This window comes from Centropristis striata, chromosome 11, assembly GCF_030273125.1.
Source record: "Centropristis striata isolate RG_2023a ecotype Rhode Island chromosome 11, C.striata_1.0, whole genome shotgun sequence".
In the NCBI taxonomy this organism is placed as follows: domain Eukaryota; kingdom Metazoa; phylum Chordata; class Actinopteri; order Perciformes; family Serranidae; genus Centropristis; species Centropristis striata.
Window position 1 is genome coordinate 19,516,019 of NC_081527.1, and position 17,066 is coordinate 19,533,084.

The window sequence follows — 17,066 nt, forward strand, 5'->3', positions numbered from 1 at the left end:
CTAGGTCTGTTTGTTTTGGAGAGGACACCTCTGCAGGCAATTTGGCGCAAAAAACCCAAAAGCCCAACTCCCATGATCTCATAGTACTTTAAGACATCACCAAACTTCATCTTTTGTTATTCTTCTGATTGAGAGACCCCTGGCAGCAGAAAATCACATATTGTGCGTTTAAACTTTTTTTTTCCTCTTTATTTTTTACATGACGGCTTTTTAGCCTTCCAAAGAAGAAAGAGAGAAAACAAGATTACAGGAAATATTAATCTTTAGAATAAACTTAAGATGAAAAACACAGCAAAGGAAAAGCTCAATGGAAAAACTTGATATCTCAGTTTTAACTATCACACCATAAAAGAAGTCTCTCACACTCTGAAATTCATTTGGGACAGAGGTTTGCACAGTCAGGCTTAAACCAGTGTAAAAGTTATATAGTCTCGTCCTAAATAAAAAGTGGATTTTACACAAATGTAACACAAGATAAAACACAGGTAACAGAAAAAAAGACAGTCACACTTTGAACAAACAATGCTACAAATTAAAAGGAAATGTAACTACAGTGAATGGAAATAAATGACGTAAACTAAAGAAAAAGACAAATGTGGAATCTAAAAAGATTAAAGTTCCAACTTCACAAATGTAGCCTCTTCTCTTTCTTCTAGGAGCAGTTCCACATATTGCTAAATTTGCTTATCGCTGTCTTGCCAGGAGGGGCAGATTGATTCGCTCTGTTTGTACACAGATTATGAAGCTAGACGATTGAAGGTAACTAGCTTAGCATAACGACTGGAAGCAGGGGCAAACAGCTAGCATGGCTCAAAAATAGGCCTACCAGCACCTTTAAAGTTAATTAATTAACATGTTATATCTTGTTTGTGATTAATCTGCACTAAAAATGGTTTTACTGGGAGTTACATGTTTTACACATTATCGAACACTCAAATCGTCCTAAAATAAAACCACCAATCACTGAGCATCAGAAGTGCTGCTAAGTATATGTTTGATCTTAGAGTCAAGGTAGCAGTTTTTCCCTCTTTATGGTGCACTCCATTTTAACTGCAGACAGAATTTTTGAGTTTTCAGTCATTAATTTAAACTGGAAGTTGGATTTCCTACTCAGAAAGTTGAAGAAATCTCAACAACCCGGCCTCAAAATCAAAGATGGAAGCTCTGTGCATCAACAGTCGTGAATTATGTTGCAATAAACAGTTTATTAGCACTTCTGTTTTATTTGTGTCCATTAAATCAGTTGTAAATACAGTACTGTCCAACTCCTGTTGCTACAGTGTTTGTGTGCTCAAAATACTGTGTGATGCTCGTTATCAACTGGTGTATTCAGCTCTTGATAAGAAAGCAGATAAGCGTATCTCCAAAAATGTGGAACTCCTCCTTTAAACCGGAGCAAACCTCTGTCCCTTCACTCACACACAAAAACACACAAGAATCAAAAGTCAAGCGGAACAAAGCGGAGGCTCACACTACTGAATCACAGATTTCATGAAATACATCTTCAGGCTGACTTCAATGTGATAAGTGACTACTGACAGCTTTGAAAATACCTTTTTCAGCTATTGAGCTTTTGCATCTCAGGAAATAAAGGAATGAAGTATTGATAGTGCAAGGTTATAAGGTACATATATTAATATATTGTTTAGATACTGTCCTCTAAGTAAAGTGCAAATCTCTGGATCAGATGAAAAGTGTGTGCAAGCATTTCTAATTTTGACTGACTGATCCGCCTGCCCATGCACAAATGAGCCCTTTACATTGGCTGCCAGCTACTTACACACCGCCCGGTGAAACATTCACGTTACACAACAAAATTTTCCTTTCAATTCAAAGCGTTTTCTTTGAAGTCTGGCCTTTCCTAGCGGACAGATATCACATAGCTTTGATCTCCTGTAGGTGTACTTTGTGTACTTATAAACTTTGGGTGACTTCTGATAAGCATGTGCATATTTTTCTTGTAATCCTGACAAACTGGACAGAGATTTCCCCTTTATTATCTAACACCAACAGTGTAAACTTCAGCTGTGTTGCTGTGTGTTCCCCCACCTCCAAAAGCGTAGGGCCATTTTAATGTGAGAGCAGGAGATCAATATATTGAGGAAGTCTTACTGCTGGCACAGAAAACTTCAAATTGAATCCAACAGATTTGTAGCAACACCTTGTAGCGTTTTGGTCAATAATCTGTTTAGCTAATTATTCATTTGAATGACAACTAAGTGGGAATGAAGGTGAACTGGGGAGAGACACCACCGAGACCAGCTCGAGTGGAGATGCAGTCATCAAGCAACCCGGTACACACACACACACACACACACACACACGCACACACACACACACACACACACACACACGCACACACACACCCTACGTGATCACAAACACACTCATGCGGGATCGTCTGGAAACAGTTGTGTGACTGACATTTAAGACCAGCTTATTGTTCGGACCAGGGGGTGTGGAAGGCCAACGTTAGGTGAGTTAAATTTTGATTTTTTTCAAAGTGCAAGAAAACAGCCAACACATTTTTTAAAGCTCCTCTCAGTCTATAAGAGGGCAGCTGTCATGTGTATGTGTATATGTATGTGTGTGTGTGTGTGTGTGTGTGTGTGTGTGTGTGTGTGTTGTTTGAGGCTGGGGGGGAGGGCTGTGTTTGAACCAAGCTTGGGGGGGGGGCTGAAAAATCAGTTGGTCTCGTAGGTGGAGAGCAGGGCAGCATCCACAGGCTCCATGCAGGAGGGGCAGGTGAAGGATCTCATCAGCCAGTCGTCTATACAGTCCATGTGGTAGATGTGCATACATGGCAGGAACCGGATGGGGTCCCCGTATACAAAGTCCAGCATACAGATCACGCATCTGAAAAGAGACCAAATAAACAGCTGTAAGTCCCCTCCTGACATAAACACATCTTTTAGTTGTAGTAGCTTCAAATGCACACTGCTATAAAATTGAAATTGTGACATGAGACTTCAAACAATCTAGAACTTCTAGTTATATCTTCATATAACTTTAAATGCTGGTTCTTACTGGTCTTCAAGGACGCTTCACAGGTATATAGAACTGAATTGATTAACTCAGTCTAACATACACAAATGCAAAACTATTCTCTGATCCAGCTTAAAAATACTGCTACCATGACATTTTATAAACTAAAATTGGGCCTGCTACATTTTTTTTTCTTGATTTAATTTATATTATTTTTTAATTTAGTTGATAAAAATGTCTGAAAATAGTTCGACTACCTATCAAATCTAAAGATAAAGTTTAAATTATATAAAACAAAAAAGATGGAGGCAAATCATTATATTAACAAGCTAAAAGCTTGGCATTACTTTTTAATAATTTACTTTAAAGTAAAATTGAGTTTATTTATATAGCCCAAAATCACAAATTGACTAAATGTTTCCTTCATTTAGGACTTTTATTAATCTACTGATGTTTCAGCTCAAGTAATCAACTACAGCTTCCCCTGCACTATAAGGCCATACTACTAAGACTTCTAGTAAAAGGTCTACAGAATATAAATGTAACTCAAAGACCAATGTAATTCCCCATGTTTTACATGCAAAAAACAAGAACATGAGAATACATATATAATTTACATATATGAGGCAGCACAGAGCTCATATAGAAACAGATGGAGGTGCAAGTGCAAATAGAAGAGACAAGTTCATATATAAATAAGTAAGATGTGGATAAGAAAGGTAAACTCCAGTAAGGTTAGTCAAATTTAAGTGAAGGAATAAGGCACATACATAAACAAATAAAATATGTTCTAATGACTTGTTTTCCAATATGAACCATATCCTAGCATCCTTATTTGACAATAAATGTTATTGTCACACTATGGATACTCAGGGCAGGAGTAAAAAAATATATAACGCCTGGTGGCCTGCAGCCTCCCTCTGTGTAAACACCACCAAAAACACAAAATGCTCACTCTCTGATCTTCTTCTCAGAGCCATCCTGCCCTCCATCATAAACACCCTTGGGGAGGTGCTGGATGAGGCCGATACGCTGAGCTATGCGGATCTGCTCCTCCTCTGTCAGCTGGGTGGCCAGACGGGCCTGACTGGGTGTGGGGTGGTACATGGGCATGTGAGCCTGCTCCTGGTGACAGACAGACAAAAAAAACAATTATCTACTGTATGAGCTCACTTTGAGGAAATGAAGAGGTCTGACTGGTGCGGCTGTGTGCATAGTTAGACTGGAGAATAAGGCAGCTGTCTGGTGTTGACATTCTTGTCAGGCCAGTTAATGACAATTACACTAAAACCTGTTTGTTTACTCAGGAATTCTGCTGAATGGACTTAGAAAGAGGGCCGGCACGAAACACGGGATAAAGACATATGTGCATGAACATAACCCCCTGTATAAGAACATTTTGGCGTTTTTCCAACATTACACAAGTAAAACCTTGCTCTAAGGGTGTGAGAAGCTTTTATTTTCTTAAATTAAAACCCTGGGAGTGAGCAGTTTCTTACCTGGTACGGTGGAGGGGGCTCCAGGTCAGGGTCTGTCCCATCCCCGAAACTCGCCCTGTCTGACTGGGATTCATGAAGCAGAGAGATATCGTCTGATGTCGGGGACTTGAGACAGTTGCCCATGTCTTCGTGTCTCCAGTCCTTTTCCTGGCCGACGATAAAAACCCGATCTTTGTTGCTAAAGTTGCTCTCGGTGGCTAATGTTGTCTAAGATCCCAGAGACCATTCATTTACAGTTCAACTACACCCTGCTAAATATAACCATACGCATGCTTATACAACTCCCGCACTAAAGTCAAATGTTAAACTAGTTTCTCTTCATGTTTACACGGACCTCCAACTGAAAAACAAAACAAAGAACTCCCGTGCTAACGACAGCTAGCCTAGCTAGCTACTTTTCGCTAGCCAGCTGGTCGACTTCCTTGGTGAGTATCTCTCATTCCTTTGTACGAATCACTATTTCTGCAAAATATCTACTTCAGCAGCAGCTGTGGCTATAACACTGAGCGGCCTGCGGGTTTGACTGTGGCGACATTCCCGTCTTTGAACTTCGTGAGTAACATTAAACAGTTTGCTTCCGTGCTAGCTCTTTCTTCAGTCGGAGAACATGTTATCGGTCCGTTGGATATGACGCATAGGTGTAATTCTGCGCGGTGATTGGATCATTTCCTTGACGTATTCATCTAGACAGCTGAAGTCCCGCCTCTTTCAATCACTAAAATTGACTTTAGAGATGTTTATCTGAAAAAGTCTGTCACCAAAATTTAGTATTTTTTATAATAATGAAAAATACTAGTGATAATAATAATTATAATGATAACAACAACGACAGTAATAATTATTGTTGTTATTATTATTATTTTTCCATTATTGTATTTCTTTGTTAAATTAACTGGTATGATTAACTGCACATTCTAATAGTTGAAACAATAAAAAAATATATGGCTCATGCAAATTTTTTTTTAAATAATTTACAATAAATGAAAAATAATGATAAAAAATAATCATTGTTGACACTTACTCTGTTGAAAAATTAATTATTGTAATGAAAAAAAATCATTCAAAATGATCATCAGTTTTATATAAAAAGGTGTTACATGGAGAGAAAAAAAACCCTGATTGGAACAAAGCTTGGCTATAACCATACAAATTCTGTATTTCCAAGAAGTTGTTAGTTAGTTTTATTGCTTTTTCAGATTAAAATCGTACTCAGAAAACATATGAGTTTCCAAAATTATATATTAAGGGTAGAATTACCAACTAGAAATGTTTATACAGTATGGGTTTTTTAAATGAGCTCCACCTCGACCATACAACAGTAATAGTAATGTTAAAGTAATAATAATTGGATAATACAGTAAATGATACGGTAGCATTACAATAAAAGGGGCTTTTCTGCTGCCTAATGAGTATATTCCCATAATAGTTTAGATAATTACTTGTTGCTAATACTTTTGTAAGTAAAATAACAAATACTTACCTACTGAGTATTTTTACAGTATGATACTTATTCCACCATTACTAAGTACAATAAATACATTTGAATAAATTTACAAACTGTCAGTTTCCAACATGAACTGTTTTCTGCGTAAGTTATTATTGCTTTAAGGTTTTTCAGGTTTTTCCAGACTCTTATATATATATATATTAAAAAAAACAAATAAAAAGACATCCAGTAACAGTGGCAACTTGAGGACACCTTTATTTGTATATACAGCTATTGTACACATAAAAACCCACAAAGTATTTGCATTCCAGGAGCTTATGATACAAATCGCCATGTTTTTTGGTTAAGTGAGTTTCACAGAATTGGCCTTCTTCAGGCAAATAAAACAAAAACACAAACCTTAAAATAAACATTTCCAAACATTCCTTTACCTTTAAAGCTCATCAGCTGATACTGTTTATTATTATTTTTTCTCTTAATGTTACAAACAGCATAATTTCTCTGTACATTATTAGTAAGTAATAGAGTAATGTTAGTTTGTGAAGCAAATGTGTCATGGGGTGTCTAAAGTGTTTCTACAGTCATCGTCTGCAATGGTTCATACAATATTCACAAGGAAGAAAAAGGTGGAAAAGAAGATGAAAGATTTTGTTTTCATGTCAGTTCATGGTAAACACGCCAAACAATTATCAAAATCAAATGAATTGAAAGTCTCATTTAAAGGGTGTAGACTGGTTAAAATAAAACAGTTTCGAAGGATCATTTTAAAGGTCTGAGGTTTGTTGGAGGCATGATTTAACATTAATGCGGGGTGAAATAACAAATAAGCAACTTTTTTAAAAATGTTATTCTATTACTGTGTTCATATCTCACAACTTATTATGTTCAATACCAAAAAGTAAAATGACGGGGGAAATCAGGCAGTTTTTCCCCCTGCACATTCATTCATACTGTAAAAAAATCCAGCATTATTGAGTGTTACTTATTAGTATCCACATTGTCTGGTAAAGTATCAGATTGCCTCTGTGTCATGGCTTGTTGTATTGATCAGGTCTAATAAATGGCAATGGTGTGATGATCACAATGTATTTACAAAACAATCAATTCATAAGAAAATGTAGTTACATATTCACACACCCCACAGATAAATACTGTTAAGAGCAACACTGAATCATTTAGAAACATCTTCAGAAATGAAAATACCTATTGACACAAATTACATAATTTTATCCATTCATTTATTGTTTGCATCCCGCAACTATTTGAGATGTATTATTACTCTCTGTCATCAAGTACAAGTCAGGAAATAGACCTTATTTATTGTCAGTGTTCTGTGTGAATTGGCAACTACAGTTTCAGGAAGTATTGTTCTTTTGTTTTGTTTTGGATTTCACATTTTCATCAAATATCCAGATGGCTCATGGCCTCGAAGCACTGATGCAAAAAGAGTCACATTGACCTTCACTCTGCCATACAGAGTCTTCTAACACCTCTCTGGGATTCCCCCTCCTTCCTCATCCTGTCCCTAGCACCTGTCGTCCTCCTCTGTGTCGCTGAGAGGATCACAGCCCGTGGCAGAGGTTGTCTGCGCCAGGCGTTTGCGGAAGTGTCCGTTGGGGACCTGCCAACCAGTCCGCAAGCGCGGGCGGGCCGAGCTGACGGTGTTTGAGCGTCCCAGGCTGCAGGCCACGGCCGCCTCGAAGGTCAACGTCTCCATGGGGCCGGAGGGGTCTGGGCTGTGGTCGCCCTCTTGGGAGGCCAGGAACGGCTCGGAGGGGTAGCGTCGAGGTGGGGATGGGTGTCGGCCCGCCTCGCTCCGCCTCTCGTCTGCGACCCCTTCCTGGGTTTCCCAGTCCGGCTTGCCCCGCCTCGTGGTCGCTGGGCTGCCTTGTTCATCCTCGTCCTCGCCGACGGAGGGATGTAGTGGGGAGTAAGAAATGTGAGGGCGAGATCGGGGCTGTGATGAGGGTCGTCGGCCGCTGGGGGTGCTGGACTCTGAGGTGGAGGGCACAGGACTGTCCGAGCTGTTGCCCTGAAGGCGAGGATAAGGACAAAAATAAAGCAAAGCATGACTTGATGAATTGTCTTCATGATTTTCATTTTGACTTTAAAGAGGTCCAATGAAGAGTATGAAATTTGTCAGTTGTTATAAAGTGTAATTAAGCAAAATCACACGAGAGGGAGTGATGTACTGTCTATATGATCGCAGCTGTGATTTGGCTGTAGGGACAAAGTCGCTACCCGAGTGCCAAAGATAATCCTAATCCTATAATCATGACCTCGAGTGTGATATAGCTTTTATACAACAGTTGCACAAGCTACATTTATTAGTTACAAGTGAAAAGCGACAACCGATTATGATTTGTCTCAGTGGCGGTTCTAGACCAGTTTTACTGTGGGGGCCAGGGAGGGGCCAGTGTTTAATCAGAGGGGCGCATTAGCACATGAAAAAATGGCAAAGATGATATTTAAGCATTCAAAATCTTTGAATGTCTTGAAAAAGACACAAAATGACCAAAAAAGACACAAAATGAGAAGACAGAATAACAAAAAAAAAACCACAGAAGACATAAAAATGACAAAAAAGACACAAAATGATGAAAAAAAGACACAAAATAACTAAAACAGACACAAAAAAGACACATAAATGACACCAATGACAAAAAAAGACACAAAATGACAAAAAAAGACACAAAATAACTGAAAAAGACACAACAACAGACACAAAGAAGACACAAATGACCAAAAAAGACACAAAATGACTTACAAAGACACGTGAAGACATGAAAAGGATTCAAAAATGGACAAAATAGCCCTCTAAGACTCCATAGAGTTAAACTATTATACAATGTTCACATTCTGGGTTCCTTTTGTGTACAATGAGATATTGTTTGAACGAAAAGGTTAGAATTGTTCCATTATTCATTGTTATAAATTGATAATTTTATTATTAATTTGACACAGGGGCCACAGCAGGGGCCAAAGGCTTCTTTACAGGGGCAGTGGCCCCTGTAGGCCCCTGTGTAGAACCGCCACTGATTTGTCTGGTTTATTTGGCTCGGCTATTGAGTGAAAATCATCTTGCGTTGGTGACGTTATTTGGAGTCTGTGCATTAATGAGCTGTGGTATTAAGTTTCCACCCAAATCCCTGAATCAGTTAGCTGGACAGAGCTTTTCTGACCTACCTGTTTATCTTGAGCGTGTGCTCTGTCTACACTAGAGGACCGTGAGGGCTGCAAACTTCTTTCCTCTGAGTTACAGCGAGACTCATCTGGAGAAAGAAGGTGACAGCGCTCCTTGGACCGGCCACGCTCCCTGTCGCCCTGCTGCCAGTGTTCTGACCGAGAAACTGGAGGGAAGATATTCAGGGTGAGGAGAAAACATTAAATGACAAAGAGATGGCTAAAAGGTGGGACATTATTTTGCATTATTATTTCTGCATTTCACCTGTATTTTGCACATATTGTAGAGAGAAAATAAACACTTCATACTGTATGCACACAAGCTGATGTGATAAGAATACGTGACCGGGACTAACCAGCAGCCTTGTAGCTTTTGTGACGAGGTCGATAAAGGACTCTTTCAGGACTTTTGTCCTCCTCCCAAAGGCCGTTCACCCGCTGATCTGCAACAGTGGAGGCTGAACGCTTCATGGAGCTGCTTGCAACCTCTGTCTGCTTGTATGTGACAACAGACAAACAGGCAAGCACAAGGTGCATACACAAAGGAAGCATTAAACATACTATAGTTACATTCAGATTATTTATTATTCTTTAAAAGAAACGTAGATCACTGCAGAAGAAAAACATGCTGTAGTCAGTGCAAAAAAAGTGCATCCTAATAGGTTTAGTTTCCTCTATTCTGGAGATGAGAGAGTTCAAGGTAAGAAGGCATCAGCATTCAACGGTAAAACCCCACTTTAACAATTCTTTAAACCTTAATCAGACTCCCAAAGTAGCAAAAGACAAACCAAAACTTATTAAAACTTCTCGGCATCACATAAGGAACAAGAGCCCATGCAGCCACTGACGTCCTCGTGATCCAGCACGGAAGATGTGTGTACCTGCGACTCTACAGCCAGACGGGGCATGGAAGAGGCCCGCACACACAGACCCCTCCCTAGTGGAAGCTCCTGTGGGGCTTCAATCCCCCTACTGCACTCGCCCACCTAGGTGAGTACAGAAACAAGAGAGGGGGGCAAGGAGAGACACCAATCAAGCTCGTCCCCGCCAGGACTGCCTCTATATACGGAGGTCCAGTTCAGGTGAGAGGAGGGCCAATTCATCACTGAGGCATCACCATCGCCATCCAATCAGAAGCCATTCCAGCCAAAAATGGACAGATTAACAACTAACAACAGGAAAACTGACTTCGAGGAGGAATAGAAACAGTGGAGCAGACGAGCAAGAATAGACAAATAACAAAACAGGGAAAGATGGAGTCCATATTTCAGCTTGGTAGTACATTCAAGTCATGCGCAGTTCTAAATAGCTACACAAACAGAGCCAGACGACATCTGTCTCGGGGCCGAACACATTCCTCTGTGAGAACAAACACTAATATGTGGGTTTTTCAGACTAATATATCATTCATCTAGCAAGCAATGTAGACTAGTAAAACCAGACAGTAGAGACACAGCAAAACAACAAGTTTGACATCTGCCTTTGTTATTCCAACCTCCACAGGACTCAAAGACATAAAGAGCACAGAGAGCAGCGACGCCGTGCTCTGCAAGGCATGGAGAAAAGTCACAGCAACAGCAGATGTGTGTTGCACTTTGGTTGTGAAAAGAATAACAGAATAACGTTTAAAAGAAAAAAAATGCTTTTTTTAATTTGACCTCTAGAAATGATTCAAGAAACAATTTGAGGAGGTAAATTTCTGTTTCTTTTAACTGGCCACAACCCAAACATTGCTGTAATCTGTGGCTGTGGATTTAATGGTTGTAGGCTCATATTGGTCCTCTTTCTTACCGGATTCTGCTGTTGACCAGCCTCAGTGTCGGAGCTTATGGGTTGCAAAAACAGCTCCTGAGGTGAGATGGGGCTCAGAGCCACAAAGCCTCCTCTGGTCCTGTATTGTGGCAAAGAGAAGCCGTAAACAAACATATACATAGAGACACAAGTACAAATATAACAAATATGTGCACAGACTCACAGGGCTGAGCCAGCACTGTGAGCCATCATCGGTAGTGTTTGGGTGTTCGACAGAATGTCCTCGGGGAGCGTAGAGGCATCCAGACGCTTGAACATTAAGCTGCTCTTCTGAAATGAGAGAAACAAAAGCACGACATATCAAATTGATGTCAGAGGGCTTCAGTCCAATTTTATTTTCACATTTTTTTGGCACATATTTAAGAGGATCAAAGAGGATGGAGTACCCCAACCCCAAAGACAATATAAAAAGGTAACATGTGCAAATAACCATACTTGCCTCTATGTACATACAGTAGTTATGTTACAACGATGAATGCTTCAGAAACACAGCCAACATGGGAGGCAAGACGAGACAGCATTACTACGTCTTTCCGTTCCTTTTTTGTTTCTCTATGTAGTTTATCAAATTGTGTCTTAAATGTGTCCAAAAGAAGTTGAAGGAAAATTTGAAATGATAACATAATATCCCATTTGATAGATGAACGACCGGGCAGCCTTTTTCAGCTGATGTCATACAACTATGATCATTAGTACTGTTATTTTATTTTAAATCAATTATTTGAATTGTTTTAATTGTTATTGTTTTCTTTCTTTCTTTCTTTCTATCTTTCTTTCTTTCTTTCTTTCTTTCTTTCTTTCTTTCTTTCTTTCATTTATTTATAAATTTTATTATTCACAAAATATATTTAGATTTGTCTTTCTTTCTTGGAAGTGATTTCTTCCTTTGTTTTTTTCACATAATGTTTGTTTGTATGGAAAAGAAGCCTGGCTATACCATGTTCTGTTATCATTGAAAAATAATGCTTCACAATTGAAATGTAACAGATGATAGAAATATCTGTAACTGCTGTGGCGTTGGATTGTTTTTCTTCTTCTCCTTGCCTCTTTTCTCTAAATACACAATTGTAAAATAGGGTGAGGAAGTCGATAACCACATGCAGAGCTGACCTGAGCTTCGAGTTGTTGCCTGAGCTTCTTGGCTTTGTTCTGTTTGAAATAGTCCATTATCATCATCGAAGCGTAGATCTTCCCCACCGTCATGTCCGTATCTGTGAGGGCAGACACGCTACATTAACTGTTACTGCTTGTCTCTCAGCATTTCATTGTGTGTTCCTCCATAGTAAGAGCCAGACCTTTGTTGATAGGTACCAGTAGATCCAAGTTCTTCTGGGGCAGATAAGGCCAAATGATACTGATCTCTTTTTGTAGTTCACTGTCTAGACCTATACGGTCCTCACCACCTGTGCCAAACATCCACATTCAGCCACAATACAAAATTTTATACAATTAGTGACTCCAGTGATGTCATTTCTCAAGCAAAGAAACAAAACGTACCATGTAATTTTACAGACCATACAACTAATCTAATATTAAAAGTAATAATCTACAAATAAACAATAATGGAAATGATCTTCAGTTGAACCCTCTGGATGCTATATTCCAGTCATGACATGCTAATTAGTGACTCTGACCTCTAGCTATTTTAATCTCCAAAGCTGTGCGTATGAGCGACATCAGGGTGGAGGTGAAATGGACGGTCATGTCCTCATCCACCGGCATGTTCATCAACACCAACCTCTAAGAGACAACGGGGATAAAAGGAGATTGAATCATCCAATTATTTACATTTCCAACACAAAATACCACACAATCATTTAGTCTCTATAAATTTGCAATTATTCGCCGGAGTCCCAGTTTTATTCAACACCTGTTTTAAAGGGATAGTTCTGATTTTTTTGAAGTAGGGTTGTATGAGTAATTTATCGCTAGTCAGTGTATTAACTACTGTTGCCGTCAACAACACGTTTTTGCCAATGGAGTTTGTTGGCTTTGAAGAGAGCATAGATAATTGGCTTCAGTTCAACGCTGTAAAGGGATGTCAGATGACAAGATAAAGTGTTAAAAATCTTCAAAATATAGCGTACACAGCTGACATTGATCTTTTAGGTGTCTAAAATACGTTTAGCTGCCGCCCCCGTCCTCACTGGTACATTGTTTAGCTTCTGTGTTGCTACTACTGCCTGCTTTTCCAAACTGGGGGCGTGCTGACAGCGGTCTAGTGTAGGTTAAATACTGATTATGAATGAGTACATATAAAAAAATGAATCCAAACTATTCCTTTAATGTAGTTTGTACAAACTATGTTTTAAAATTAAATTATTTGTTTCACACCAGCTGAACATTATAAATGATCAGGAAGTAACCCATTTTAGCTTTAAACATCTCAAGCTCTAAACAACTAATAAAGTTTTGAATTCAACCTAACTTACAACAGTATGTTGTTATTTATAATTCATATTTCTCTTTTTTGTAGTACAGACTTATATCATACTTAAAGGATTTTACTTTAGTTTCATTTCATCTAGCTATATGTGTTTAGTAAAAAATGATTATGTTTTCAGTACCTTGTAGGCGATCTTAGCAGGACATTTTTTGCCCAGGCCCAGGGGTGGTGACATGTGTGTTAACATCTCATACATGGCAGTGTAGTGGATACGACCACTGCAACGGGATAGGTGAAGGGAGGCACAGACAAACAGAAGCAGCAGGTGGAGAGGTTAAGGAGAAGTCAGTATAAAACTCAGATCTAATACAGATGAAGAGAAACAGCACATTGAACTCTAGATGCTCTTTTGGACTTGGAATTTGATCAGCTTGTTTTGAACACGACAGCTCATTGCACTGATAAATGTGTTTCACATGCTTTGACAGCCCTCTGCTGGATGAAGAGAGAACATCAATGTTGAGGCTAAATAAAACTGAACATGCTGCAATAAATATGAAGTCTTACCATGCCAGACGATCATACTCCCCCCAAATGCGAACAAACTCGTCCAGGTGATGGGGACCCAGGATTGAGGAGTCTCGTGTCAGGTACTCAAAGTTATCCATGATCACAGCCACAAACAGGTTTAACATCTGAAAGGGGACATAAAGAAGGGAAGCAGTGTGCAAGGCAACAGGGAAATTTACAAATACACAAACAGAAAGTAATTTTGGTGGAGTCCTGACCAGAAACGAGCTGAAGAAGATGAATGAGACAAAGTAGCAGTAAGCAAAGTCAGTCCCGCAGCCTCCCTCGTGGTCTGGAGAGGTGGTGAAGGGGGAGAGGGAGGTGTCTGGCTCACACTCCTGACCCGAGAGACACGAAAGCATGATCTCCTGCCAGGACTCCCCTGTCGCACTCCTGGCGGTTTAAACACAAACAAACACCCAGCAGACATCAATCTAAGATTAATTTTCTAAAAATTATGAGAATTATGAGGACCGAAACTGAAGGCATCAAGGCTTGACAGGTTGTTTTTTTTGATAAGCCTACCTGAAAAGCAGCATCAGCGCACTGAAAAACGTCTTAAAATTGTTGTGTTGATTGATGTGACTCTCATCATTCAGCTTGATGTTTCCAAATACCTGCAAAAAACAGATTTATTATAATTATAATTCACTGGATCCACATTACTGTTATCTCCATATATATTTATAAGAGCAGAAATGTTATGGTTACCTTTCTTAAATCAATTTAGTAGTTATATTGAGTAGTATGGGTAGTTTCTGTGTAGATTAACTCATTACCATTTAGGTTTTTGTTGTTGTTGTTTTTTACGTCAAGACATGGTGCAGGAAATAATCCCCCAAATTATTGCTCCTGTACACTTATTTTATTATTATTTATTTTATTAAATAATGTAAAAAAAACATCATTATGTACCCAAAATAAAACAATTTTGCTGTGACTTAATTTCAATAAACAGATCAAAATTAACTAAAAATTAACAAACTCTCCACATATTTAAAATTTAAAAATATAAATAAGACATTAATCAAATCATGAAAGCAATCAATTATATAACTAAATATCAATAAGTAGTTCAAATTAGCTCATGTCATAAATATAAATATGAATATAAAGATAAATATATATTTTTTTCCTTTATAAAAAGTTAACAGAAAAGAAACTAAAGTGGCTGTAAACACATCTACTCTTTCTCCCTTATTGAGAAATTCTGGATCTGGCCTCTTGCCCTGCCCACCACCACTGCTTGTGCTAGACTGACCGTGAAAAGAGCAGAGCACATCAAAACGGCTAGCATTGGAGGAAACATCTGAGAGATTCATTCATCATGTTTGTGTTCATTCAGTACATGCTTAAGCCTTATTTGTGACATGAAAGTGAAAAGATACCTGCATTCCAATGATGGCGTATATGAAGAAAAGCATAGCAATGAGGAGACAGACATAAGGAAGAGCCTGTTGGAGGAGAAACAGCAAAGACTTAATTAGTACTTGTCATGAATATAATTTATATTGCATTGAAAATATTGTCACTATCCTTGTGTGAGGAAGCAAACAAATGTCCGACCTTGAAAGATTGTACAAAGGTCCACAGCAGAATACGGATGGTGTAACCCTGTCTCAGCAGCTTGATCAATCTGGCTGCTCGGAAAAGCTTCAAGAAACTCATGTTGATGGTGTTCACGGACTGACGCGCAAATGGTTGGAGAGAGGGTGACACCAGAGAGGGAGGGAGGGAGAGAGTGGCAGACAGAAGGGAGAGACAGGATGTAAAACACAGATGGCAAAAATCATCACAACATGACTTAAGTTGTGTTTGGAGGCAGGGATCGTAACACACGAGGGAAACTTGGAAAGAATGAATGCTGCATTTAATGCTGGCTATTTGTGTCTTTTTTTTTAGGGTCACAACATTGTGAAAATGAATGGTGTCTTGGCAGTGTCTTACCTGTAAATCCACAATTATCTCACTGATGCTGCCAAGAACAGTGATAAAATCAAAAATATTCCAAGTGTCTCGAAAGTAGTTCTGCGGGGAAAAGAAAATATTTTAAGTGATTTGAGTCAGCATACACAAATTCTTCATCAGTAGAGCTAGATGTGATTTAAATCGCGTCTGACTGATCACTTCTTGTGTTAATACTCACAACTAAGCCAAACGCCATGATCTTGAGTATACACTCCATGGAGAAGAGGACAGTGAAGGCCGTGTTGAGGTGTTTTAGGACCATGTCGTACGCTGTCGGGGCTGAGTGGTACTGAAGGAAAAGAGCACTTTGAATTTACTAACAGACAATAGATTTTGCATAAAACACAACAGTATCAACCACTTTCCGAGAAATATCTGAGGTTTATAGATTCCACACAGCTGTTAGTTTCAGTTAGTATGACAACCCTAAAAAGAAACAATAGACTGACATAAAAACAATCCCTCTCAATAATCATTTACGACCCACTAGAAGTGTGTGTTGCTGCCAAGCGAACATAGGCTATTCCAAAACAAGATTAAATCTGGGGTTTGCTTTCACATTCGTTGAGCCATTAACGCTGTGAAAAGAACTGTGTGAATTTTGAGGATTCTTTCATTTCAACATTTTGTCTCAAGTGTCGGATGTAGTTTCTCCTTTTAAATGCAACAGACAGTTTTAAAAGAGGGCCTTGTCTTAGAATCCAATCAAATTACCACTGGTTGGGACAAAACTGTATCAACCAAAGTAAGAGCAGCTCAGTAGATTTTATCCTTTATCCCAGATTTAAATGCCAAAAACACTTTTTTCTCGGCCCCAACTGTATGGAGTAAACTTCCAGCATCTCTGAAACTCTCTGAAGCCGGCATACATTTTAAGAAGGCTACGAAAAATGGCTATCAAATGGTCTCTCAGAATAGGGACCTTGAGCAAATTAACACAGTGCTATTCTTTTGTATTATTTCTTTTACGTGATTTAATTGTGATTGTATTTGTGCCTGTCACCTTGCCAGACAGAAATCAAAAATTAAGCTGAATTGTGTGTACTGTGTTTTCCTTTGATCACAGTACACAACCTGCTGAGAAATAATGAAGAGGGACTCAATGTTTATTGTGATGCAAGACTTCTCTCAAGCATTTTTTAAACCTGTAACTTATAGTTGGTCGCACTGTTACATGCAAACATGATAAAGTATATACTGTTTTATTGAGTCCTGC

General features: G+C 38.9%; 2 protein-coding genes across 4 annotated transcripts in view; both read right to left on the reverse strand.

Moving 5' to 3' along the window:
- Positions 1 to 244: 244 nt before the first annotated feature.
- On the reverse strand, positions 245 to 5,132 carry LOC131980965 (RING finger protein 11-like). Its single transcript, XM_059345264.1, has 3 exons — positions 4,485 to 5,132; positions 3,941 to 4,110; positions 245 to 2,856 (listed from the first exon to the last, which is right to left on the reverse strand). The coding sequence occupies exons 1-3, from the start codon at positions 4,605 to 4,607 to the stop codon at positions 2,685 to 2,687; spliced, it is 465 nt and encodes a 154-aa protein (XP_059201247.1). The 5' UTR covers positions 4,608 to 5,132; the 3' UTR covers positions 245 to 2,684.
- Positions 5,133 to 6,168: 1,036 nt separating this feature from the next.
- Positions 6,169 to 17,066, reverse strand: part of LOC131980964 (voltage-dependent R-type calcium channel subunit alpha-1E-like) — a 49,277-nt gene continuing 38,379 nt past the window's right edge. The window contains exons 31-47 of one of the 3 annotated variants that reach the window (XM_059345261.1): positions 16,029 to 16,139; positions 15,830 to 15,910; positions 15,449 to 15,568; positions 15,271 to 15,336; positions 14,408 to 14,499; positions 14,101 to 14,275; positions 13,880 to 14,007; positions 13,494 to 13,590; positions 12,561 to 12,666; positions 12,222 to 12,329; positions 12,037 to 12,137; positions 11,090 to 11,196; positions 10,906 to 11,005; positions 9,996 to 10,100; positions 9,471 to 9,606; positions 9,118 to 9,281; positions 6,169 to 7,963 (exon numbers count right to left, since the gene is read on the reverse strand). In XM_059345261.1, coding sequence (XP_059201244.1) covers positions 7,457 to 7,963; positions 9,118 to 9,281; positions 9,471 to 9,606; positions 9,996 to 10,100; positions 10,906 to 11,005; positions 11,090 to 11,196; positions 12,037 to 12,137; positions 12,222 to 12,329; positions 12,561 to 12,666; positions 13,494 to 13,590; positions 13,880 to 14,007; positions 14,101 to 14,275; positions 14,408 to 14,499; positions 15,271 to 15,336; positions 15,449 to 15,568; positions 15,830 to 15,910; positions 16,029 to 16,139 — 2,304 coding nt within the window. In that variant the 3' untranslated portion in view covers positions 6,169 to 7,456. Of the gene's footprint in view, positions 7,964 to 9,117; positions 9,282 to 9,470; positions 9,610 to 9,995; positions 10,101 to 10,905; positions 11,006 to 11,089; positions 11,197 to 12,036; positions 12,138 to 12,221; positions 12,330 to 12,560; positions 12,667 to 13,493; positions 13,591 to 13,879; positions 14,008 to 14,100; positions 14,276 to 14,407; positions 14,500 to 15,270; positions 15,337 to 15,448; positions 15,569 to 15,829; positions 15,911 to 16,028; positions 16,140 to 17,066 lie in introns of all 3 variants that reach the window. The other 2 variants (XM_059345263.1, XM_059345262.1) reach the window with 2 other exon arrangements.